General features: G+C 43.2%; 1 protein-coding gene across 1 annotated transcript; it reads left to right on the top strand.

Annotated features, from left to right (window-relative positions):
* The first annotated feature begins 34 nt into the window (after positions 1 to 34).
* LOC137626458 (thioredoxin domain-containing protein-like) lies at positions 35 to 26909 on the top strand. Its single transcript, XM_068357462.1, has 6 exons — positions 35 to 247; positions 2655 to 2800; positions 3890 to 4033; positions 12765 to 12979; positions 20591 to 20716; positions 26589 to 26909. The coding sequence occupies exons 1-6, from the start codon at positions 94 to 96 to the stop codon at positions 26764 to 26766; spliced, it is 963 nt and encodes a 320-aa protein (XP_068213563.1). The 5' UTR covers positions 35 to 93; the 3' UTR covers positions 26767 to 26909.
* The last annotated feature ends 809 nt before the right edge of the window (positions 26910 to 27718 follow it).

Raw genomic sequence — 27718 nt, 5'->3', positions numbered from 1 at the left:
ATAAATAAATAAAACGAAGAAGAATCCACCTCACCGGGCGAGTGGCTGCGAAACAGCGCTGTCGTAATATTTGACACATCTGAGTTGTCAACAATGGCGAAGATCAGAGCTAGTTTCACCTTGTTAACGGCCTTTTACCTGTTATGCCAGAGATGCCCGCTAATTTGGGCGAACACATTGGAATTCATGGAAGGGCAGGAGGTGAAACAACTCATAAATGACGAGAAATATGTCGTTATATTACTCAGTAAGTAGAAATGTTTTCGCTTGCTTCACCCGGTCTGACGTATAACTCGCCTTCTCTAATTTTACTTTCTCGTAACATTGTTTTGTTTGCATGTTTAATATCTCTTTTGAATATATTTAAGTATATATTGTACATTGATATGAGTACTCTAGAGGTGATATTTGTCTCGTAAGTTGAGATATACCTTTATAAATTAAAGAAATCTGATTTATCTTGCCATGGGTTTGACTTACCTTAGGCCCTTTAAGTTAGCTTACGAACCAGGCAAGGTTAATTCTAAGATTATAGCCCATTCTCATAAGTTATCTATAATCTGTGTAAATATTTACTAGTTTTATTATATTCTAAGGTATATATAACCCTAAAGGTAAAATTCCCCCTAAGCCCATTGGGAGGTTACCTCTCTATTTACTTATAATAGTCTAGAAGTACTCGTTCTTATTCAATATTTCAGTGTATTTATGAAAGGTGCATAGGTAAAGTATATAATAGTTAGGAGACTTTAAAGTTAGTTGGAACAGGACAGACCAGGGTCATATTTAAAATATGCGTAAATATTTACTATAGCACAATTTTCCTAATGAGGAAAATAAGAAGGATATTTGGAGCCTTTGTATATCAGCGGCCAGTTCCTCCCACGTGCATGGCAAATGGACACCAAGTAACCTGAACTCCCCCCCCCTCCCTCACCTAACCTACAAGCCGTACTCCTAGTCGGCCATCATCATACATACAGGTGGTCGCTATTATACATACACCCTGGGGATTTCATTATAGTTCCAGTCAGGGAGATTATTTTCGTAAAGTCCCACCCCGCTCCATTACCGCCTGCCAGTACATAGGAGCTTGATGGCTTTCTTTTTTCGCGAGCAAAGCGAGCGCACATCTGAGGAAAAACCATTAAATTTTGGTCCTATTTCGATAGTCTAATGGTTTATGCTCCACCGTGCGCTTGCTTTGCTCACATAAATAATGGTAAAACAAACCTTTTATACTCTACATTATTTTCTGGAGTATTTATAGGTACTGAGAACTGGTCTGATGCAAATATGTTTGGGAAACCTATATCTTTGAAACATTAGACTTTTCAAAATCCCAAAAGTTTTGACTGAAATTTTTTTTAAAAGGGAAACAAACACAAGAGTACCATCTAATCGAAGGTTCTCCACCTAACGTAAAATTCCCCACCTAACCTAAAGCTCCTACTTAACCTAACAGCTGTATCCTTACCTACTGATACCGCTGTGTATTTAATTTACCCTATGACTAAGTCTCAACCCTGTGTTTGCTTTCCAATTGGTTTTGCTTCTAGCGAGGTAACAACGCTAGATCATATTATGTTGTAAACTGTAAAACTCTCATTATATCATTTCAGACAAGGATAAACAACATTTTCCCCATAAAGAAAATTAGTTTGACAAGTAAAAAAAAAGTTTACACCTGTCCCAGTACATACATCCCAGCAGTTGTCTTTATTTAATTTTTTGGGTTCTTGCAGAACCTTGGCAAGCTTAGTTTGAGAGACACTTTCGAGAGGTCTTTGAACTCTCGGACTCGAGGGTCCTTCTCCTGCAGAACCTTGGCAGGTCAAGTTTGAGAGACACTTTTGAAAGGTCTTTGAATTCTCTGACTCAAGGGTCCTTCTCCTGCAGAACCTTGGCAGGCCTAGTTTGAGTGACACTTTTGAGAGGTCTTTGAACTCTTGACCGTTTTGTGATTTGACTGGTGTACGTACATACATTTGCGTACTTTATTAGTGAAGCTAATTTGTGAAAACTCGCCAGGGATAACGCATCATTTGCAGCAAATTTTATGGCAATTCTATGAATCTATGGATAACGTTGCCACTATCTATCGCACGAATAAGCAAGATACAGTAATTGACATGAGTAGCTTCATTCCTGAATGATATGAAACTATGATGGATAGATTATTATAACAAAGAGATACTGTATTGGTTGCTAATTTGATCATATATATATACAATGAAAAGAAAAAGGAAATGACTTTACCCTGGTACATTCATTGGTACTGTATAGATGAGGAAACTATTATTTACAGGACAGGTACATTATGTTTAGTACATGCAGTCTGTAATACCGCTCTTCTTCCTCGCCTATTTTGGACTTCCATCAACCTTTGTCTTTTTAACTTACGATGTTTGTCTTGATGCTCTGCTAAAGTGGAAAGAAGTCAACAGGTGTACATGAAATCCCTCTTACTTTATATGGGCTTCTATTACCAGCTAGCTTGTCCTTATGATGCAATGTGAAGAGTATTTTATATACCTTTATTTATGCTATTAGAACTAGCATAGAGTAGTGCTTGCAGATTTTGTAATGTTTCTTTTTGTTCAGCATTGAATTTTACTTTCATAGGCCTTAAATAATTTTGGTCACGATTTCAGGCGATCAAAAAGAATGCAGTGAAAAATGCGGGGAACTGGAAGAGACCTTGGCGTCAATACGAGAGGATGTTGTCGAGGCCCTCAATGCATGGGTCGTACGCACTTATGCTCCGGAGCTGAGCGTAGAGTATGGATTGAAAGATGTGGTAAGTGTGCCGTTATTTGTTTATTTTTTTAAGTGTTCTTCTAAAAAAAATCATAATTTTTTTGACGATTCAGATGCTTCCTGTTACTATCAGAATGAATAATTTGGCTTCTTGAACTTCGGCATTTGAAAACAGTAACAAGACTATACTTGAAGTTTTGTAAGTATACTGCTGTACTGTATACTGTTAGATGAAGTGGTACAGTACTGTATATACAGTACAACTGTACAGTACACAATGTATTTTTTCCATTAAATTTGAATATGGTTTTACCCTGGCTTTTGTGTAAATTTATCAATGAAAATTCTGTAATTAACGATATGTTGTCTTTTTGTTGTTTATGATATATATAAGGTTACTCATATCTTTGGGATTTAACAAGGGTTTTGTAGTACAGGTATTTATATATAAACTACTAATACCCCAGCCATGGTATGCAATTTGTTTTTTTTAATTGCAGAAATATTTTGTCATAACCCTTTTACCCCCAAAGGACGTACTGGTACGTTTCACAAAAGCCATCCCTTTACCCCCATGGACGTACCGGTACGTCCTTGCAAAAAAATGCTATAAATTTTTTTTTTTCATACTTTTGATGATTTTTTTTTTTTTTTTAGAAAATTCAGGCATTTTCCAAGAGAATGAGACCAACCTGACCTCTCTATGACAAAAATTAAAGCTGTTAGAGCAATTTAAAAAAAATATACTGCAAAATGGGCTGGGACAAAAATAACCCCTGGGGGGTTAAGGGTTGGAAATTTCCAAAGAGCCCGGGGGTAAAAGGGTTAACAATATCTTGTCTTTTAGTTATTTGTCATATATAAGATTACTCAAATCTTTGGGATTTAACAAGGGTTTTGTAGTACAGGTATTTATATATAAACAACCAATACCCCAGCCATGGTATGCAATTTGTTTTTTTAATTGCAGAAATATTTTGTTATATTTTGTCATGATATCGTAGTTTATTTGATCCTGATAACTGATGGAAAAAGAAATGATTGATCTTAACTAAGCACATTTCAGTATCAGATCCAATAATTAGAGAATTATCTTCCTTTTGTAATTAATTATATTCACGATTTGCAGAACCTCGACAACGCAATTGTGTTTGTTCGATCGGGCGTTCCTCTACTGTACACCGGGCCTGCCGACAACGACGAGTTAATGTTGCACTTTATCGTGACTAACTTGGAGTCTGTGATACATACTCTCAACGATGATACCTTTGAGGTGAGTGAAGTTGTTGGAGAAGTGTGCATTTTTTTTCTCAGTTGTCTGTTATGTCACGGATGTCACTATAAGAATTTAGTTTGTACTCTTATCCTGGCTGAGCTTACAGTATACAGAAATTCTTCAACTTGCAAACTAAGATTCACATGCCTAAGATTTTCAGCTGTAAAAGTCAGCAAATAGTTTGTTTTATATTGCAAATGCAGTCTTGCTTACTGCCGTAAGTTATATAATATTGTTTTATTACAGTACAGTATTTCATTCTGAACTAAAGGGGCACTCAGTAGAGCACAGACCTCCGCTGCGAAAGCTTATTTCCCGAACTTTTGCTCGACCATTGACCTTATCATGTATTAATTGGCATGGATTTTTATACACTCAAATATGAACCTAGTTTGAAGTCTCTGTGACAACGATGTCCAAACTTGGGCTGATTACGTGAATTGGACATTTTGCTTGACCCCTACCTGGACCTTTGACCTTAACCTTAAAAGATTCAGTTAATCCCTGCAAGATTCATTTCTCTACGATTAAAGTTGTAGCCAGGAAGCTATTCACAAACAAACATACTCACACAAACAGGAAGTAAAACATAACCTCCTTCCAACTTCGTTGGTAAAGGTAACGACTGTACTGTTTTGCTCATAAATTGTTCGCCGTGCCTTCCCATTACCGTAAATGTCATGAGATCCAGTTTATTTGTCCTGCTGTTTACCGAGTTTGTTGAGTGGCATTTTGTTTTTGATAATTATGCCTTGATTAAGATGCAGTCTTCAGTAATGTGGGTTCATTGTAGATGGAGAGGATCCCGAGAAGATAAATTGAGAATAGAAATTATATATGATATACTCTCATGTACTCTTAATGTAATATTGTAAGAAGGTCCATTGTCTTCATCATCTGTTTGAGTGTGTTCAGCCGGTGCTGTTTTGGTATGCGATCTCATTTACGGCGTGATCTCAGAAATTCAAAATATATGCTAAATTAAAAATGGAGTAATTACTGAAAAGTGTCCATAAAATACAGTATACAATTCACAAATAGTGACATTTTTAAATATTTAACTTAGCCGGTGAATATATAATAGCTGCAACTCTGTTGCTCGACAGACACATACATAAAAACTCGCCAGCGATCGCTATACAGGTTGCGGGTGTGCCCACCAGCGCCAACTGTCGGCCAGATACCACTCTCGATGTAAACAAAACCTCAATTTCTTCTGTCGACGTGTCGACAAGACGTACTTTACTCGCTGTTGAACCTGGAGTTTTTCCCATCATATTTGGTGAAGTACTTTAATTTGGTTTGAGCTTTCGCAGTACAGGTGTTTTTCTTCAAATAAATCCTTGAACTCTTTTTTTGAATCGGATTAATTGTTGATGACTTAGATCGTTTTTGGAATTTTCCCTTGACTAATTCAAAATGGCTGACCCTTCTCAAGTTCCCAAGTTTCGAAAGTGCAATGCTAGGGACTGTCATAGGCGTCTTCCAAAGGCTTCTCTCGACCCTCACACTGTTTGTTCCAATTGTCGGGGTAAAACCTGTCAATTGGAAGATAGGTGTGAGGAATGCGTGGGCCTTTCGGAATTCGATTTTATCGAATTTGATAAATATACATGCAGACTAGAGAGAGATAGGGTAAGGAGAAGTTCTTCTAGGTCAGTAGATTTTTCCTCTCCACATGCCCCTGAACCTAATCCTTCCCCTGTAGTGGTTGTTCCTAACCCCCCTCCTAGCACTCAGGAACCGTCGATGGCAGACATGATGCGTGCTATTCATGCCTTGGGGGAGAGAGTTGAGTCTTTAGCAAGTGACCGAAATCAACTCATGGCGGACGTAAAGGAACTCAAGTGCCAAAGTGCCACGAAGGATAGTGTCAAAGTGCCTAGTGTTACGCAAAGTGTTGTGAACAGTGTTGCGCTCGAGGGTTCGTCTGTTCGTGCCTGTCGTCCTCCTAGTCCGGGACCTCTTGCAAGCTCCCAAGCCTAGGGGAGAAGCAATGTCGTACGACTCATGGGTTCGAGAGGCCTTGATCAGCGATCAGACGTTCCCTCTAAGGTATCAGGCGTATCTCTCCAAGATCGCCCCTAGCTAAGTAAGACGAGAGAGCCCATTTTTACCTCGTCGTCCGAAGGTGTTTCACGTAAGAAACCTTGGACCAAGGTCTCCAGACCTTTAAAGCGTAAGTCGGTCCCTTCAGGACAAGTCCAACGTCCCGGATGTAGCCACTGGGACAGTTCGGACCCGTTGCCGTCATCTGATGACTGCTCGCCGCCTAAAAGAGGCAAAGTTGTGCCGTCTCATTCGTTAACCCCGTCTGTTACCGCACCTGCTTCCGTAGACCCTAAATGGGTGTTACTGCAAGACATGCAGTCCAAGCTTGCGTCCTTGATGGAGGACTACAACGCTGAGAAGGTTACCGTTGAACCCACGAGCCTTCAGCCATCCAAGCGTTCTGTTGTGCGTCCTGTTGACGTGGATGTAGCTTTCTCGCGTCAACCAGTTGGGGTGGTACCTCCACCGATGCGACCCAGTGTGGATTTCCAGCCGCACGTTGACGTTAGGCAACGCACTGATGCGATTGGTGACGTTCAGGACGTTCATCAACCATCAGAGTTGACTTGTTTTGACGCGGTGCGTCAACCTCCGCAACCCGGTATGGTGTTAACTGCACTACCCAGACGGTCTAAACAGTCTCGGGTGGACGCTGTGCGTCCTCGCGCACCTGTTATTGTTGACAGTTCCCAGACTGTTCAGCAGTTCCAGGACGCTGCGTCCGGCTCCGTCACGTATGCACCTGTGCGACCGGACTCTGCGAGTCAAACGTTGCCTACTCCGTTGCCGTTTTCTCATCAGTTATCGGATGAGGAACAGTCAGATGAGGACGTTGCTGAACCACAGCATGAGGATCAACCTTCAGAACTAGATGAGCCTAAAGCAGTTCAACCATCCTTGGACTTTAGAAAAGTCATGGCGGGTTTTAAAGAGTTGTTCCCTGACCACTTTATTTCTGTGGCTCCTCGTTTGCCGCCGTCAGAGTTTGTCTTAGGCGTTCCTGCTACCATGCCTGCCTTTACTAAACTCGTTCTCTCTCGCTCATCCAAGAGAGCTTTACGGATGTTAGGCGATTGGTTAGAGACCAAGAGGAGTTTAGGGAAGACAGCATTTGCCTTCCCCCCATCTAAACTCTCATCTAGATCGAGCGTCTGGTATGCCACGGGAGAAGTTCTCGGCTTGGGAGTTCCTGCCTCTGCCCAGGGCGACTTCTCAAGTCTTGTAGACTCTCCCCGCCGCCTTGCCATGAGACGCTCGAAGATTTGTTGGTCACCCTCGGACCTGGACCACCTTCTTAAAGGCATTTTTAGGGCGTTTGAAGTCTTTAACTTCCTGGACTGGTGTTTAGGAGCCCTGAGTAGGAAAATCTCTTCTGCCGATAGGGATGTTTCCTTACTCATTATGTCCTGCATGGACAAGGCCGTCCGTGATGGGTCCAACGAGCTTGCCGCTTCATTCACGTCCGGAGTCCTTAAGAAACGAGAGTCTCTGTGCTCGTTTCTGTCAGCAGGAGTGACGCCATGCCAAAGATCCGAGCTACTCTTTGCGCCCTTGTCTAAGTGCTTGTTTCCTGAAGTCTTGGTTAAGGAAATTGCCTTGTCTTTAGTGCAGAAGGACACCCACGATCTAGTTGCGTCCTCGGCTCGCAAAGCTCCCCCTTTGCCTGCCTTTTCTGCCAGACCTAGGATGGACACTCCTGCGTCCAGGTTTATCCCGCCCTTTCGTGGCAGAGCCTCCAGCAGGGGAGGTGCTCGTGCCGAAGGGAAGAGAGGGAAGAGGAAAGGATCCAAGTCCTCTAAGGGCAGAGTCTGACTGCCCGCAACTTCAGACAGCAGTAGGTGCCAGACTCAAGAACTTCTGGCAAGCCTGGGAGAAGAGAGGCGCAGATCAACAATCTGTGAGGTTGCTCAGAGAGGGGTACAAAATCCCTTTTGTATGCAAACCCCCTCTAGCGACGTCCCCCATCGATCTCTCTCCCAGGTACCGAGAGGAAGATAAGAGACAAGCCCTGAAACTGGAAGTGTCTCTTTTGCTAGAGAAGGGAGCGGTGGTCAAAGTCTCGGACCTTCAATCACCGGGGTTTTACAACCGTCTCTTCCTAGTATCAAAGAAGACAGGAGGTTGGAGACCGGTGCTAGACGTCAGTGCTCTGAATGTCTTTGTCACAAAGACGAAGTTTACCATGGAGACCACAAAGTCAGTCCTAGCAGCGGTCAGAAAGGAAGACTGGATGGTCTCTCTAGACCTAAGGGATGCCTACTTCCACATCCCCATTCACTCAGACTCCCAACCTTTTCTGAGATTCGTCTTCGACGATGTGGTGTACCAGTTTCGGGCCCTGTGCTTTAGCCTAAGCACAGCTCCTCTCGTGTTTACGAGGCTTATGAGGAATGTGGCAAAATTCCTCCACTTATCGGACATCCGAGCCTCCCTTTATTTGGACGACTGGCTTCTCAGAGCCTCTTCCAGTCATCGCTGTCTGAAGGATCTCAATTGGACTCTAGATCTGACCAAGGAATTGGGACTCCTTGTCAACTTGGAAAAGTCACAGCTGGTCCCATCCCAAACTATTCTGTATTTAGGGATGGAGATTCACAGTCAAGTTTTTCGGGCTTTTCCGTCGACCCCCAGAATAGATCAAGCCCTGCTCTCCATCCAGAAGATGCTGAAGAAAGAACGCTGCTCAGTCAGGCTGTGGATGAGTCTGGTAGGAACGCTGTCATCCCTGGAGCAATTTGTCTCACTAGGAAGGCTACACCTCCGTCCTCTTCAATTCCATCTGGCTTTTCACTGGAAAAAGGACAAGACGCTAGAGGCGGTCTCGATCCCGATTTCCGAAAAGATCAAGTCTTGTCTGACTTGGTGGAAGGACAATATCAGCCTACGAGAGGGTCTTCCCCTGGCAGTTCAGATACCCAACCACGTTCTCTTCTCGGACGCATCGGACTTGGGCTGGGGCGCGACGCTGGACGGTCGGGAATGCTCAGGTCTGTGGAACTCTAGTCAGAGGAGCATGCATATCAACAGCAAGGAGCTTTTGGCGGTTCATCTGGCCTTGATAAGCTTCGAGAATCTCCTTCGAGGCAAGGTGGTGGAGGTCAACTCGGACAACACCACGGCCTTGGCGTACATTTCCAAACAGGGAGGTACCCACTCACTGACTTTGTACGAGATCGCAAGGGACCTGCTCATCTGGTCAAAAGATCGAGGCATCTCCCTAGTAACGAGGTTCATCCAGGGCGACTTGAACGTCCTAGCAGATTGTCTCAGTCAGAAAGGTCAAGTAATTCCAACCGAATGGACCCTCCACAAGGATGTGTGCAAGAGACTTTGGGCGACTTGGGGTCAACCCACCATAGATCTCTTTGCAACCTCGCTGACCAAGAGGCTTCCAATCTATTGCTCTCCAGTCCCGGACCCAGCAGCAATACATATAGATGCCTTCCTCCTAGATTGGTCACATCTAGACCTTTACGCATTCCCACCATTCAAGATTGTCAACAAGGTACTGCAGAAATTCGCCTCTCACGAAGGAACAAGGTTGACGTTAGTTGCTCCCCTCTGGCCCGCGAGAGAATGGTTCACCGAGGTACTTCGATGGCTAGTAGACGTTCCCAGAAGTCTTCCTCTAAGAGTAGACCTTCTACGTCAGCCACACGTAAAGAAGGTACACCAAAGCCTCCACGCTCTTCGTCTGACTGCCTTCAGACTATCGAAAGACTCTCGAGAGCTAGAGGCTTTTCGAAGGAGGCAGCCAGTGCGATTGCTAGAGCAAGGAGAGCGTCTACCATTAGAGTCTACCAATCGAAGTGGGAAGTCTTCCGAGACTGGTGCAAGTCAGTTTCCGTATCCTCGACCAGTACCTCTGTAGCCCAAATAGCTGATTTTCTCTTATACCTGAGAAAAGTACGATCCCTTTCAGCTCCTACTATCAAGGGCTACAGAAGCATGTTGGCCTCGGTCTTCCGGCATAGAGGCTTAGATCTTTCCAACAATAAAGATCTGCAAGACCTCCTTAAGTCTTTTGAGACCTCTAAGGAGCGTCGTTTGGCTACACCTGGGTGGAATTTAGACGTGGTCCTAAGATTCCTCATGTCAGACAGGTTTGAGCCTTTACAGTCAGCCTCCCTGAAAGATCTCACTCTTAAGACTCTTTTCCTGGTATGCTTAGCCTCGGCTAAAAGAGTCAGTGAGCTTCATGCCTTCAGCAAGAACATCGGGTTTTCGTCAGAAAAAGCTACTTGTTCTCTGCAGTTTGGTTTCCTAGCCAAAAATGAGCTACCTTCTCGTCCTTGGCCTAAATCTTTCGATATTCCTAGCTTATCGGAGATCGTAGGCAATGAACTAGAAAGAGTCTTATGCCCTGTTAGAGCTCTTAAGTTCTACTTAGCTCGTACTAAACCTTTACGAGGCCAATCTGAAGCGTTATGGTGTTCGGTTAAGAAACCATCCTTGCCTATGTCAAAGAATGCTTTGTCATATTTTATCAGATTGTTAATACGAGAAGCTCATTCACACTTGAGTGAGGAAGACCGATCTTTGCTTAAGGTTAAGACGCACGAGGTTAGAGCTGTAGCAACTTCTGTGGCCTTTAAGCAAAATAGATCTCTGCAAAGTATCATGGACGCAACCTATTGGAGAAGCAAGTCAGTGTTCGCGTCATTTTACTTGAAAGATGTCCAGTCTCTTTACGAGAACTGCTACACACTGGGACCATTCGTAGCAGCGAGTGCAGTAGTGGGTGAGGGCTCAACCACTACAATTCCCTAATTCCATATCCTTTTAATCTGTCTCTTGAAATGTTTTAATGTTGTTTTTATGGGTTGTCCGGAAGGCTAAGAAGCCTTTCGCATCCTGGTTGATTTGGCGGGTGGTCAAAGTCATTTCTTGAGAGCGCCCAGATTAGGGGTTTGATGAGGTCCTGTTGTATGGGTTGCAGCCCTTGATACTTCAGCTCCTGGGGGTCTGTCAGCATCCTAAGAGGATCGCTGGGCTCCGTAAGGAAGACGTACTTACAAGGCAGAGTAATCGTCTAAGTCGACTTCCTTACCAGGTACCTATTTATTTTGGTTTTGTTATATTGATAACTGTCAAAATGAAATAAAAAGCTCTTAGCTTCTACGATGTAAACATAATTAACTCTGGTCTCTACCCACCTCCTTGGGTGTGAATCAGCTATTATATATTCACCGGCTAAGTTAAATATTTAAAAATGATATTTTAATTATAAAATAAATTTTTGAATATACTTACCCGGTGAATATATAAATTAAACGACCCTCCCTTCCTCCCCAATAGAGACGCAGTGGGATGAGAAGAAATTGAGGTTCTGTTTACATCGAGAGTGGTATCTGGCCGACAGTTGGCGCTGGTGGGCACACCCGCAACCTGTATAGCGATCGCTGGCGAGTTTTTATGTATGTCTGTCGAGCAACAGAGTTGCAGCTATTATATATTCACCGGGTAAGTATATTCAAAAATTTATTTTATAATTAAAATATCATTTTTGAGTAATTACTTATCTTTTAATTTAGTATATATTATGAATTTCTGATATCATGCCATAAAAGACAGCACCGTTCAGCCTTGTTGTTTAGTGGAATACGGTAATTTTTTTTTGTTTACTTCCTCCTTTTGCCTAATTCTTTATTTGCAAAGATTTTTAGGCTTTTTAAGTATCCATTCAATTGTTTGTTCAAATTTACTTCATCTCAGTGCCGGTCCCAGTTTCTTTTGTTCATTTTATCAGTGTTTTTTAACTTGAGATGTTTTTCTCACACTGGAATTGTATTCTTTGAAACCTGGCATTGTCATTTACTCCTCATAAATTCTTGTATCCTTTGAATAATGACAATAATTCTTTATCATTTGGTGTTTCTATGTCAGATTTTCCTGCTACAGAGCTCCCTCTGTCTTTGATGCTTTTTTATGCACAGGTAGTAGGTTGGCCTGGGCACCAGCCGCCCGTTGAGATACAACCGCTAGAGAGTTATGGGGTCGTTTGACTGGCCAGACAGTACTACATAAGACCCTTCTCTCTGGTTATGGTTCTTTCCCTTTGCCTACACAGACACCTAATAGTCTGGCCTATTCTTTACAGATTCTCCTCAGACCTCATACACCTGACAACGCAGATTGCTAAACAATTCTTCTTCACCCAAGGGGTTAGCTACTGCACTGTAATTGTTCAGTGGCTACTTTCCTCTTGGTAAGGGTAGAAGAGACTCTTTAGCTATGGTAAGCAGCTCTTCTAGGAGAAAGACACTCCAAAATCAAACCATTGTTCACTATTCTTGGGTAGTGCCATACCCTCTGTACCATGGTCTTCCACTGCCTCGGGTTAGAGTTCTCTTGCTTGAGGGTACACTTGGACACACTTTTCTATCTAGTTTCTCTTCCTCTTGTTTTTTTTAAGTTTTTATAGTTTAAATAGGAAATATTTATTTTAATATTGTTACTATTCTTAAAATTTTTTAGTTTTCCTTATTTCCTTTCCTCACTGGGCTATTTTCCCAGTTGGGGCCCCTGGGCTTATAGCATCCTGCTTTTCCAACTAGGGTTGTAGCTTAGCATTTAATAATAATAATAATAATGTGCCATGTAGAGAAACATTGATTTTTATCTTCCAAGCCGTCATGTATGATTCTTATGCCCTCTAATATTTTTTCTTCTCCAGCACGACACTCAAGCGTCAACTGGCGCGACCACGGGGGACTGGCTGGTGATGTTCACCAGGAGCGGCTGCGATACTTGTAACCACATGAGAGCCACCCTGGAGGCCGTCGCTGCCGGATTGCGCGGCAGGAAAAACGTGGCTGTCGTCGACCGGGATGCAGACGGCGGACAGACAACCAGGAGATTTGGAGTCAAGGACTTCCCTTCGTTTGTCCTGTAAGTTTTTGTTTGATGAGAGCTTAGTATTTTTGTCTAAGAGAATAATGTTTTATTGTTTATGTATGAAATCTTCATCATGATCTCCCATGCTTATTGGCACAAGGGATCTTGGTTAGATTTCACCAGTCATCTCTATCTTGCTTTCAAATCAGTGCTTCTCCATTCATCATCTACTTCACGCTTCATAGTCCTCAGCCATGTAAGCCTGGGTCTTCCAACTCTTGCAATCTGTATGGAATAGTACAAAAGCGTTATCAAAAAGTTAATTTTGTTCTCGTTGGAGAAGCTCATGTTCAGCTCCTTGTGAAAAGGCCTCTTGATGAGACAGCTATTATCTGGCTTAATGATACATGTTGAGCATCTTTCAATGATGGAACTTACGATTGGCTAAAAATACAGATTCTAAATTAGTAAAAACCCACGAGTTTCAAGTTTTGCATTTATTGAATTGCAGTTGAAATGTACATTACCATCTTTTCATTAGATTACAACTTATAACATTTCAACCAGTGTTTGTGAAATTGATTTTTAATTACAAAATAATGTGTGAAAAATTTATTAAAATTTTGCTACTGTACTTTTCCCATTATGTATTTTGTCCTTGAATATTCTCTTTTTCAATATTAAACTTACCCGATAATCATGTAGCTGTCAACTCCGTTGCCCGACAGAATTCTATGGAGGGATACGCCAGCTATCACAATACTAGAAGGGGGTGTATTTACCAGCGCCACCTGTGGCCAGGTACTCAAGTACTTCTTGTTGACACCTCCTCAATTATTCCTCTGTCGTGCTTCCGGCAAGACGTTCTGGGATACGCTTATGTTCTTGGAGTATTTTCACGACTTTGGTGAAGTATTTCTCTTTGATTTCGGCTGTCGCTTTACTGGAAAACTTCTATATTAGCTTAGTTAGCTTTTGGAATTAATTTGATTAATTTTGGTGACGAGAGAGTATGAACTCTCGTTCACCTTTCAATGGCCGACCCTTCCCTTAGACGGAAGTGTTGGTGTCTAAGAGAGTATAGACTCTCTTTCTTAATTTTGCTTAACAAAAGTTATAGATTTATTTTATATCTCTCCGCCTCTTATAGGCCTCTTCGATTAACTTCCTTTTATTATAAACTCATTAAAATTAATTTTTATATTTGTTTATATTCGACCTTCCTAATAGTAGGCGGTCTTTTACCGAAGTTAATAAACTTTGAGCCCGTCATTTCGGTTTTACCTGTTAACATATTATGCTATTTCCGCCACAGAGTTTGAAAGATTTTCTTTGACAGTCTCGTACTGTTTTCAAAGCTGAACTAACGTTTTGTTTTGTCTCTGCAGTTGTTGACGTTCAGAACGTTCAACTTGCACTCTATCGTTACGATAGAGAGAGAATGTTCACGGTTTCACGTTGCAGTAAGAGTAACCGTGTCTAGCGTTTTGTTCATTCTTTCTTTACTTAATGGTTTTGATCCTAATAAAGGAACTTTTCAGTTTTTTCCTTTAACAATAATATGTTTTAACGATATATATGATTGGGCTCTTCTCTCAGGTTCTAAGTCAAGAGAGAGAGAGAGAGAGAGAGAGATAGAGACGGAGGGAGAAAGAGGATAAACGTTTCATTCAAGCCTGCCAGGCGTACGAGTAACGTCATTATCGATTTTTGCTCTTCTCCCTAGTCTCTTTAGGGGAAGAAACTAAACGTTTCTAGAGTGATCTAGTGTTTAGTCTCTTTCCAACCACTGATTTATCTTTCATTAGATTTTTCTGTTACATTGTAATTCTGTTTTCGCAATTACTAACTTTGAGAAAGGATAGAATTGCGTATTTCAGGTACAAACCACTTAAGTTTCGAGTTCAGTGAAATAAGTGCAAACAGAAATCAAAGTGATAAGTGATTAGTGCGTGAGGGTACTTTTGTGCGCGCCAGTCGTCCTCCCAGTCCGGGACCTCTTGCAAGCTCCCAAGCCCAGGGGAGAAGCAATGTCGAAGGGCATAAGGGTTCAGCAGGCCTTGATCGGCGCACATAAGTATTCTCGGTGGTTGTGGGCGTGTCTTACCGAGACCGTCACTCCCACCCGCAGACGATTGAGCCCTTATTTTGCTCGTCTGCAGAAGAGATTAGGGGAGAAAATAAAGGCAGAGTAACGCTGGTCTCAGGTCTCAAGACTTCTTAAACGTTAAGTCCAGACCTATGCCAGACGTACGAAGTTAAAGTTCACAACCCGAATGCAGTCGTTGGGTTAGCTCTGACTCTCCTAAGTCATCAATTACACTCCGACTTAGAGGAGTAAGGTTCTGCCACAACAGATCTCTGCTGTTAAGGCTTTACCTCAGCAGAACTTAGTGTCTGCCGACCCCAAGTTAACTCTACTGCAGTCCATACAGTCACAACTTTCGGTCTTGATGCGTGAGTGTCGGGCTGAGAGTGTTGCACCGCCTGCACTCCCTCCACCTGTTCTCGCTGCACCTGTGCTCGCCCAGCCTGCACCTGCTCCGCCTGGTCGCAGCACCATCTGCCAGGCGTACGATGTTGTGAACTCTACTACAGTCCATGCAAGCACAGTTTTCGGACTTGATGAGTGAGTGTCGGGCTGAGAGTGTTGCTCCACCGCCTCCGCCTACACTCCCTCCTCCTACACTCGCTCCGCCTGATCACAGTACCATCTGCCAGGCGTATGATGTTGTGGACTCTACTACAGTCCATGCAAGCACAGCTTTCGGACTTGATGCGTGAGTGTCGTGCTGAGAGTGTTGCACCTCCTGCACCTGTGGTGCACCAACCTCCTGCACCCGTTCAGCCTGTGCTGCACCCGCCTGCACCGGTGGTGCACCAACCTCCTGCACCCGTTCAGCCTGTGCTGCACCCGCCTGCACCGGTGGTGCACCAACCTCCTGCACCCGTTCAGCCTATGCTGCACCCGCCTGCACCGGTGGTGCACCAACCTCCTGCACCCGTTCAGCCTGTGCTGCACCCGCCTGCACTCGCTGCACCCGCCTGCACTCGCTGCACCCAGTCGCAGCTCCATCTGCCAGGCGTACGATGTTGAACCACTTTCGGAGTTTACTGTTCACAGTGTTGTTCAGCCTCAGCCTTCTTTAAGGCAACCCTTGCTTTGGGATCAGGAGAGTTACACTCTTCCTCCTCCTCCCCTTGCTGCTCCTCCAGTGGTGCAACTCTCGGTTGGGGTACAACAACCTCTCCCCTCCGTGAGTCTGTCTGCTCAACCAGCGCTGCACCGAGTTCAACCCTCATCTAGGCAAGCTCATCTACACCATGCACTTGCGCCTCAGGAGCCTCAGCTTGCTAGAACTTTACCTTGTTCTGCGCAGCCTCAACCTTCTCATGCTCCACTCATCTCTCAGGAACAGGAACGGACTACTCCGCCTCCGTCCTCCGCTCAGCTGGTACAATCCTTGGGTGCAACTCTTGCTAGGAGTCAACCTCCTTCACCCTTGCACCTGCCTTCTGCTCCGTCTGTTGTTCAGCCTATGCAGTCTGAACCTCAGGTTTTCCCTCAAGTTGAGGAAACCTCTGTTGTTGTTCCAGCTCGTTCTGACTCTGCTGTTCAGCATACCATGGTTTAAACCCCATGCAAGCATGCATTAAGCACTCTAGCACTGGTCATGGAATTTCTGAGAAATGTTAAACGCCATGCACACGCTCTGCTTTCCTTTCAGCAGGCTCTGCTTACAGCAGGCTCTACTTCCTACATGCTCAGCATTCAGCATGCTCTGCATTCAGCATGCTCTGCATACAACATGCTCTGCATACAGCATGCTCTGCATTCAGCATGCTCTGCATACAGCATACTCTGCATACATCATGCTCTGCATACCTTACCGCATGCTTCTCAACACATCTTGGGTTGTTGCCAACTCACTAGACTGTCAAGCAGTTTCATAACGTTGCCTTCTAGTCTGCTGCTTTGCACCAGTGAACCCTCACTCAGAGAACTTAGCTTTTCTAGGATAAGGTCCCTGTAGATGAGAAAGTTCTTTTCTCCCTCCTTCTGATATTCCCTTGAGGACTCTGTCATTTGGAGGGAGCCTTTAGCTGCATAACCTCTTATGGACTTTTATTTAAGCATAACATGCTTACAGGGAAGGTAATGGTTACACTTCAGCCGCTAATCCCGTCTGTTACCACACCTGCTCCCATAGACCTTGAGCTGTGTTGCATGACATGCAGTCCAAGCTTAGTCCTTGTTAGAGGATTTTTTTGTTTACGGAGTCAATGTGTCACGGGGAAGACGTTCAACAACCAACAGAAGGGACTTGTTGTGACGCAGTGGGCAACCTCAGCAACCCGTTAAGGAGTTGTCTGTACGACCCAGACAGTCTAGACAGATTCGGGTTGTCACTGTACTTCCTCGCTTGCCCATGATTGACAGTTTACAGACTGTGCAGCAGTATCATGATCTTGTGTCCGGCTCCGTTAGACGACTGGCTTTTAAGAGCTCCCTCAAGTCGTCGCTGTCTGGAGATTTTCAAATGGACTATGGATCTGACCAAGGAACTGGGCCTCCTGGTCAATTTTGAGGAGTCTCAGCTCGTTCCATCCCAGACCATTGTCTCCTTGGGTATGGATCTTCAGAGTCGAGCTTTTCGGACTTGTCCGTCGGCCCCAAGGATCTTCCAAGCCCTAGAATGCATCCAGAGCATGCTGAGAAGGAACCGATGCTTAGTCAGGCAGTGGATGAGTCTAACAGGGACACTTTCATCGCTGGCCCTGTTCATCGAGTTAGGGAGACTCCACCTCCGCCCCCTTCAGTATCATCTAGCTGCTCACTGGATAAAGGACATGACGCTAGAGACGGGCTCAGTTCCTGTTTCCGAAGAGATGAGGTCTACTCTAACGTGGTGGAAGAACAGCATTCTTCTCAAGGAAGGTCTACCATTGGCTGTTCAGTCCTCCGACCACCGTCTCTTCTCGGACGCATCGGACACGGGCTGGGGTGCGACACTGGACGGACAGGAATGCTCGGGAACATGGAATCAGGAGCAAAGGACACTTCACATCTATTGCAAGGAGTTGTTGGCAGTTCATTTGGCCTTGATAAACTTCAAGTCCCTCCAGCTTAACAAGGTGGTGGAGGTGAACTCCGACTACACCACAGCCTTGGCTTACATCTCCAAGCAGGGAGGGACTCATTCGAGGAAGCTGTTCGAGATCGCAAGGGACCTCCTCATTTGGTCAAAAGATCGAAAGCTCACGCTGGTAACGAGGCTCATTCAGGGCGATATGAATGTCATGGCAGATCGCCTCAGCCGGAAGGGTCAGGTCTTCCCCACAGAGTGGACCCTTCACAAGAATGTTTGCAGCAGACTTTGGGCCCTGTGGGATCAGCCAACCATAGATCTATTCGCTACCTCGATGACCAAGAGGCTCCTCTTGTATTGTTCTCCGATTCCAGACCCAGCAGCAGTTCGCGTGGATGCCTTTCTGCTGGATTGGTCCCATCTCAACCTGTATGCATTCCCGCCGTTCAAGATTGTCAACAGGGTACTTCAGAAGTTCGCCTCTCACAAAGGGACACGGCTGACGTTGGTTGCTCCCCTCTGGCCCGCGAGAGAATGTTTCACTGAGGTACTGCTATGGCTGGTCGACGTTCCCAGGACTCTTCCTCCTAGAGTGGACCTTCTGCGTCAACCTCACGTAAAGAAGGTACTCCCAACCTCCACGCTCTTCGTCTGACTGCCTTCAGACTATCGAAAGACTCTCAAGAGCTAGAGGCTTTTCGAAGGAGGCAGCCAGAGCGATTGCCAGAGCAAGGACGACATCCACTCTCAGAGTCTATCAGTCTTTATGGGAAGTCTTCCGAAGCTGGTGCAAGGCCAATGCAGTTTTCCTCAACCAGTACCAATGTAACCCAGATTGCTGACTTCCTGTTACATCTAAGGAACGTAAGCTCCCTATCAGCTCCTACGATCAAGGGTTACAGAAGTTTGTTGGCAGCGGTTTTCCGCCACAGAGGCTTGGATCTTTCCTCCAACAAAGATCTACAGGACCTCCTTAGGTCTTTTGAGACCTCAGAGGAACGTCGGTTGTCCACTCCAGGCTGGAATCTAGACGTGGTCCTAAGGTTCCTAATGTCATCAGGATTTGAACCGCTCCAATCAGCCTCTTTTAAGGACCTCACATTAAAAAACTCTTTTCCTCGTGTGCTTAGCAACAGGTAAAAGAGTAAGTGAGATCCACGCCTTCAGCAGGAACATAGGTTTCACATCTGAAACGGCTACATGTTCCTTACAGCTCGGTTTTTTGGCTAAAAACGAGCTTCCTTCCCGTCCTTGGCCTAAGTCGTTCGAGATCCCAAGCCTGTCCAACATGGTGGGGAACGAACTGGAGAGAGTACTTTGCCCAGTTAGAGCTCTTAAGTACTATCTAAAGGTCAAAACCATTACGAGGACAATCAGAAGCCTTATGGTGTGCTATCAAGAAGCCTTCTCTACCAATGTCTAAGAACTCAGTTTCTTACTACATCAGGCTTCTGATTAGAGAAGCAAATTCTCATCTGAAGGAAGAAGACCTTGCTTTGCTGAAGGTAAGGACACATGAAGTGAGAGCTGTGGCTACTTCAGTGGCCTTCAAACAGAACCGTTCTCTGCAGAGTGTTATGGATGCAACCTATTGGAGAAACAAGTCAGTGTTCGCATCATTCTATCTCAAAGATGTCCAGTCTCTTTACGAGTACTGCTACACCCTGGGTCTATTCGTAGCAACGAATGCAGTAGTAGGCGAGGGCTCAGCCACTACATTCCCATAATCCCATAACTTTTTAACCTTTCTCTTGAATACTTTTTATGGGTTGTACGGTCGGCTAAGAAGCCTTCCACATCCTTGTTGATTTGGCGGGTGGTCAATTCTTTCTTGAGAAGCGCCAAGGTTAAAGGTTGTGATGAGGTCCTTTAGTATGGGTTGCAGCCCTGTATACTTTAGCACCTTTGAGTTGATTCAGCCTCCCAAGAGGAACGCTGCGCTCAGTAAGGAAGACGATCTTATTAAAGGCAGAGTAACGGTTCAAGTCGACTTCCTTACCAGGTACTTATTATTTCATTGTTATTGTGGATAACTGATTATATGAAATATGGGATACTTAGCTATCCTTTAATCTTGTACACTGGTTTTCACCCACCCCCCTGGGTGTGAATCAGCTACATGATTATCGGGTAAGTTTAATATTGAAAAATGTTATTTTTATTAATAAAATAAATTTTTGAATATACTTACCCGATAATCATGATTTAATCGACCCTCCCTTCCTCCCCATAGAGAACCAGTGGACCGAGGAATAATTGAGGAGGTGTCAACAAGAAGTACTTGAGTACCTGGCCACAGGTGGCGCTGGTAAATACACCCCCTTCTAGTATTGTGATAGCTGGCGTATCCCTCCATAGAATTCTGTCGGGCAACGGAGTTGACAGCTACATGATTATCGGGTAAGTATATTCAAAAATTTATTTTATTAATAAAAATAACATTTTCTCTCTCTCTCTCTCTCTCTCTCTCTCTCTCTCTCTCTCTCTCTCTCTCTCTCTCTCTCTCTCTCTCTCTCTCTCTCTCTCACACACAGAGGTTTGTGTAATTGTTCAATTTTTCATTCATATTTTGCAGCTTCCGTCTTGGTCGACTTTACCGCTATGATTTGCCTCTTTTGGACGCACCGACTCTCGTGGCATTTGCCACCGACGGATTTCGAAATGCACGTGCGGAAGACATACCCCACCCAAAGACGCCGTTGTAAGTTTGGAGTGATGTGCTTGCTTTATATTTCCTGTTTTAGGATTTGCTTTTGTTAGGAATTTCATTAACTTTTGAGTTTTCAGGCTTATAGAAGTTATGCAACTCTTGAGAAATATGTTGTATAGTAAGTAGATGATTTTTGTTGACTTACTGCATTCCTTTTTAAGCTGTCCATTGCCTTAAATTATTAATAAATATTGAAGAATTTTAAATTCAGTAATACTCTTGGAAGATTATCCTCAATATATACTGTACAGTAATTTAATGAAAAATTTTTGCATTACATTTTATGATTGGGTGCTTTACTGTTTTGTCTGTACCTAAACCCTCTAGTCTATGATATCTATCATTTAGTTGATATTCACTATCATCGCTTATCTAGTGCAGCTTTGAAGGAATTCTATTTCAAGATACATATTCTATTTGCTTCTACATAAATACAAACTATCAACATTTAATAAAGGTATGACATCAGCAAAGCTGGAAATCTCTTAAGAATTTAATGAGGAACTTCTAAACTACTGGCAGGTGCAGGGCTTCAACTAGACACTCAATTTTGACTACACCTGCAAGCAGTACACACACTCTTTTGAGGTATCTGGGTGACTGCCTGATTGTCTCCTCTTCTGAGAGGCAGTCGCTTCAAGATGGAAACCGACACTGCTGTCTTGTGTCACGATCAGGGGATGGTGATAAATCGGGGGGAACTTAAGTCTCAAACCCAGGCAGAGGATAAAGTACCAGGGCATGCTGATAGACACTGCAGAAGCGAGCGTCTTCCACCAGACGATCGTATCAGCAGGCTTAGAGAGGGGGTTCTACTGTTCCCTTTCAAGTGAGAACTCCCGGTTTAGCAGAGGTAATGTCTTCTGTGACATGTTCCTCAGAAAATCTCATTTCACACAGGTCTTCGTCGGTGACCGCTCTGGTGGTGTCTGAGGCATCGATGATCAGCCGCTAGTTATCTCCCTTCCCATCTTTTTCTAGAGGAACTAAGGTGCAGGACAACGAAAACCTCACCAGGAAAGTTCCACTGAACTCATCTTCTTAGATGGTTTTGTTCTTGGACGCACCCAAGAAGGGATAGGAGATACACTTGAGGAATCAAGTCGCTTCAGAGCTGTGGTTCCCACACGAAAAGCACCAGGATGTCAACCTGATTGGAATGCTTGTAACTTTCATAGTACTGCAAGCTTTCAAACAGTTTGATGGGGGACTCAGCAATGTTGAGTGATAACAATGCAGTCATAGCATACATCAACTGTCTTGTGTCATCTTTGTAAGTTGACAAAGCAGGAGTTTGTCTGGGCAGTGGACAAAGCTGTCTGGGAGAGAAATGCTCTGACACTCTCGGTCGAAAGAGCAAGTTATAGGCCGAGAGTGATCCCTTTGTCAGGAGGTAAAAAGGCTTCTTACTCTCTGGGGATCCCCGGTAAACGACCAATTCGCTACATGGCAAAACAGGAAATTTCTTGTGCTTTTTCTTTCCATTTCAGAACCTTGGAAAGTGTTCATGGATACTGTCCAACACCCTTGGAATAACCTATACACTTAAGCCTTTCCCTCCGTTACCCCTGATTTGCCGGCGGTGTCAACTGACTGTTGATCAGGCCAACTCAGGATGACCCTTGTGCCTCCCAGATGACTGCAAGTTGGATCCTAATCTGTTACCACATTTAGTTGGCTCCCGAGAGAACCACTCCTTGGAACACACTTTTCTGTTGGCTGCACCTTAAGAGCTACTTCCAATTAGTGAAGCTGTTTGCACTTCAGAGCTGAAGACTTTACATCATCTCTGAATGAGAAGCATTTTGCAAGGGACTGGTAAGATGTGTGGGGATCTAAGATGGGACTTTGCAACTCTCATCCAAGGAAGTGAACAATTATCTTGCAGTATCGTAGAAGGTGTACTCCGATTGTAGTTTTCCTAGTGCAGGTCTTGGACTTAGTGTCTTCAACAGAGACCAGCGTCAATGACCTTAGATGTCAGGATGCCTGAAAACTTTAAATCAATCAATCTTCAACAGAGAGAAGCGTCTGTCGGTCGTGGCAGGGAAAGGCTTCTGCTCAGAGCAAAATCATGCGACTAGGGAACATAGATTTCTTTTCCTCATGGGAGTTGTCCATGCTCATGGGGAACTTCGAGCAGTTGTTCTCACCCTGGGACTTCAGGCCCTGAAGTGTGATATGGCCAGTATTCTCAAGTCTTCTGGTAGGCCTTTGAAATGTTCTTCAGACAAAGATCTGATTCTACAGGCGTGTTTAGTGAGCCTATGATCAGCGAGTGTTGTACAGTACAGTAATACTAGATAAGAACAACAGTATTTTGTTATAATTGTATGATGACTACTCGGTAAAATTATAGGTTCGGTTAGAGCAATGACTACGTACTGTAGTGTTCCATACTGTACTGTAGCCCTTCCGTGTCCTGTTCGTAGTGTGGACATGTACTGTACACTTAGCGATTTAATTACAAACTATTTATACTGTGATAGAAACCAAATACATACATACATACATATACCAAAGGCACTTCCCCCAAGTTTGGGGGGTAGCCGACAACAACAAGAAACAAAACAAAAAGGGGACCTCTACTCTCTACGTTCCTCCAGCCTAACCAGGGACCCGGCCGAGTTCAGCTGGTACTGCTAGGGTGCCACAGCCCAACCTCCCACATTTCCACCACAGATGAAGCTTCATACTGCCGAGTCCCCTACTGCTGCTACCTCCGCGGTCATCTAAGGCACCGGAGGAAGCAGCAGGGCCTACCGGAACTGCGTCACAATCGCTCGCCATTCATTCCTATTTCTAGCACGCTCTCTTGCCTCTCTCACATCTATCCTCCTATCACCCAGAGCTTTCTTCACACCATCCATCCACCCAAACCTTGGCCTTCCTCTTGTACTTCTCCCATCAACTCTTGCATTCATCACCTTCTTTAGCAGACAGCCATTTTCCATTCTCTCAACATGGCCAAACCACCTCAACACATTCATATCCACTCTAGCCGCTAACTCATTTCTTACACCCGTTCTCACCCTCACCACTTCGTTCCTAACCCTATCTACTCGAGATACACCAGCCATACTCCTCAGACACTTCATCTCAAACACATTCAATTTCTGTCTCTCCATCACTTTCATTCCCCACAACTCCGATCCATACATCACAGTTGGTACAATCACTTTCTCATATAGAACTCTCTTTACATTCATGCCCAATCCTCTATTTTTAACTACTCCCTTAACTGCCCCCAACATTTTGCAACCTTCATTCACTCTCTGACGTACATCTGCTTCCACTCCACCATTTGCTGCAACAACAGACCCCAAGTACTTAAACTGATCCACCTCCTCAAGTAACTCTCCATTCAACATGACATTCAACCTTGCACCACCTTCCCTTCTCGTACATCTCATAACCTTACTCTTACCCACATTAACTCTCAACTTCCTTCTCTCACACACCCTTCCAAATTCTGTCACTAGTCGGTCAAGCTTCTCTTCTGTGTCTGCTACCAGTACAGTATCATCCGCAAACAACAACTGATTTACCTCCCATTCATGATCATTCTCGCCTACCAGTTTTAATCCTTGTCCAAGCACTCTAGCATTCACCTCTCTCACCACTCCATCAACATACAAGTTAAACAACCACGGCGACATCACACATCCCTGTCTCAGCCCCACTCTCACCGGAAACCAATCGCTCACCTCATTTCCTATTCTAACACATGCTTTACTACCTGTGTAGAAACTTTTCACTGCTTGCAACAACCTTCCACCAACTCCATATAACCTCATCACATTCCACATTGCTTCCCTATCAACTCTATCATATGCTTTCTCCAGATCCATAAACGCAACATACACCTCCTTACCTTTTGCTAAATATTTCTCGCATATCTGCCTAACTGTAAAAATCTGATTCATACAACCCCTACCTCTTCTAAAACCACCCTGTACTTCCAAGATTGTATTCTCTGTTTTAAATGCAATATTAGGCAGTACTTAGTGTTAATTATCCGAGCGTAGGCAATGGGCAGCGAGGTGTTAGGTTAGGTTAGGAGTTATCCCACCCTAAGGTACCAAAGATACACGAATTGTGCCTGTCTCTGTTACCTAACCCTCGCAAAGACTAGGGCTTGACTGTGTTAATTCTCTTTCTTGGTTTATAAGGACTTCCTCCCTGCTAAGGATGTCATACCTATAAAAGGATGATAAGATTGTATTTACGTAAAACAAATCATATATTTTAAAAGTAATTTCTAATATTTGTAAGTAAACAAACCCAATTCCTTTGTGTTACACTTTGCACCAGACCTAATGTTTATAGTGTGTCTGGCTTTTTGTGACTTCCCTGCCATCTGGTGGTACCTATAACTACCGGGTTGAATTCTTAATACAGTAATCATTTCAGCTTTGATGAAGTTATACTCCTATCAGGTGATATGTTTATATAGGTAGGAAAAATACAAAATGTTTAATAAATCTGTGATTTCAAGTTATCCAAGTGCTTTTTATTTTTCAAAGTTAACCTTAAAGACACCGTGCTACAGTACTGTAAATAGGTAATGATCACCGTAGTATTAATACTGCGTGGCATGTACTGTTCATATATCATACGGAAAAGACTTCTATATACAGATGTACCGGGTAATTTAAATAGTAATTTTTCAGAAATCGCCTCTAGATTGTGTGAGAATAATGTTCTCTACAGAGGACACTTCTATCGAGTTCTCCTGAAATCCGTACTGGACAATGAACAGTTACCTCTTACTTTAGTTCTATATTCATATTTCATGGTGCTGATACCATAGTAGGATTTATCTCAGGAAAACAAATCCCTCTTTTTGGCCGTTAATAATGCCCCATACATCTATGGTTTTTTAGGTCAACCTCTTGGGTAGAAAATGAATACTTGTAGAAGGTTTTCTCTAAATTAGCTCGAGAGTTCCTACTCCCCTCTGCTTCTTCTCTTGACAGGTCACAGAAACCAGTAAGGTAGAGATGCCTTGGCTTCTACTTCGTAAAATGATACCTAACTTTTTCAGACAAGTCTTGAGAAATTTTAAGCTTGTTGAAAAGTACCACTTCCACTTTTGAAATTAGATTAGGGTATTTTGCAGTTTTATACACATGACTGAGAGATTAGTTCACCAAACATTTAACTAGGCTCCACAAGGCTGTAGAGTTGGAAGACCCAGGCCTACATCGCTGAGGACTACGCAGCGTGAAATAGGTGTTGATGAATGGAGACGACTGGCGAAGTCTAACTGGGGCACATTGCGTCAATAGGCGCAGGAGATGATGATAACATGACCTTGTGATTTGGTGTAATCTTGTGCTCATTTTACCTTGGATAATCAGGTGTTGATGGTGTCATGGGTGAACAGCCCATCTTGGAGTACATAGCCTGTTAAAAGGTGGCAAGTGGAAAAAGACTAAAGGCTATGGTCAGGAATTTTTTTGATATGACATTGGTAGAGTTGACTTTCTTTGATTTTGTTCCCAAGCATTACATTTACTCTTTGAAGGCGAGGTCTGTGCTTGCCATAACATTGTAATGGCAACGGCCAAGCACCTTCATAGTTAAGATCCTTTTATACTTCTCTCTAATTGAAAATATTTCAACTAAGGGCAATGGTCTGTGTTTTTACTTTACAAAATTCCTACTGCTTAATCACCCACTGATATTTTAACACTTGTAATACAATATGTTCAAGTTATTATTCTGGAGTTGCTGTCTTCCTACAGGCCAACAAAGATGAACCACTGTGTTACTGTATCACCCATGTCTTGTGTATTCAACTAACTGTATATCCCATCCTCACAGAATCAAAGTGTTTTACATTTCTTACTCTTTTCAGTGATGATCTGACAGAGCAGATTGCCGACTGGCTGAGAGAGAACCCAAGCATCGTGAGCGCCGTTATGTACGCCAGTATAGGATTGGTGGCTGTGATAGTCATGGCTTACGTCGGGTTTTTCAAGAAGTCTTCAGCCGCAAAGTCGGAAAAGAAACAGGAAAGTAAAAAGAAAAAGTAGATTAACGCGTTGCGGGTTTTTTATATTATGCAGAATTTTTGTACATTTTTGTAGAATATAATTGTGATGTAGAACATTAAGTTAATATTAGTTTGCCTCGTTGCTTCGTGAATTGGGCGAAAGTATTAAATATGAAAACAGCTGTTGGATGTTTTAAGCCAGCCATGATTTTTTTTCATCTTGAGTGTTGTCCCTTATTTGGCCTAACATTCTCATTTTAGGAGAGTGTACTTGGCCTGTGTTATGTGTGACAAAAAGACGAGTGTACCCGGAAAGTGTTACTAGGGATGATAAAAATAGGAGGTTACGTTACCAGTGTTATAGTTGTTGACAAAAAGAGGTTATAGTTGTTGACAAAAAGAGTAGTGTACTTGGTCACTTTTATAGAGGATGATGAAAAGAGTGAAATGGAGTGATATATTCTCATTGAACTTACTACAATTATCTTTGAAACTTGCTTGTAGTGGTTTGGGGTTGTATTTTAGTATTTAGAAAGATAATAAAGTAGTGTTGTTGATCCTTAATAGCATTCCATTTTACAATTACTTTTATCATTGCTTGTTAAAAAAAGGTATAGAAATTTAAGACATTTTTTTTCTAACTGTCTAAGAGAGAAAAGAAATTACTTTTATCATTGCTTGTTAAAAAAAGGTATAGAAATTTAAGACATTTTTTTTCGAACTGTCTAAGAGAGAAAAAAATTATTTACTATTAAGAAAATGACAATCATCTTTAAATTAAAATTCTTTAACTTGCAGTTATTATAGATTACAAACTTATAAAGCCGAGTTCGTGGAACATAGTTTTTTAAGTATTATACTGTATTGTTATTTTTTCCTCGATATACGTCCCTGATTATACACGATATCTTCGGATAGTCGTTTCTGGGGGATGGAACCCCGTGATACCCGACGGTGATTCTCTTGTAATATCAATCGCAGAAATATACTGT

The sequence above is a fragment of the Palaemon carinicauda genome, chromosome 34 (genome assembly GCF_036898095.1).
Source record: "Palaemon carinicauda isolate YSFRI2023 chromosome 34, ASM3689809v2, whole genome shotgun sequence".
NCBI classification, from domain to species: Eukaryota; Metazoa; Arthropoda; class Malacostraca; order Decapoda; family Palaemonidae; genus Palaemon; species Palaemon carinicauda.
The sequence above is the reverse complement of the archived record's forward strand: the minus strand, read 5'-3'. Positions and strand labels throughout refer to the sequence as shown.

Coding starts and splice junctions, on each gene's coding strand:
- LOC137626458 (XM_068357462.1), top strand. CDS start 94: ATGGCGAAGATCAGAGCTAGTTTCACCTTGTTAACGGCCTTTTACCTG. Junction 2,801..3,889: donor AGTATGGATTGAAAGATGTG/GTAAGTGTGCCG, acceptor CACGATTTGCAG/AACCTCGACAACGCAATTGT. Junction 4,034..12,764: donor TCAACGATGATACCTTTGAG/GTGAGTGAAGTT, acceptor TTTCTTCTCCAG/CACGACACTCAAGCGTCAAC.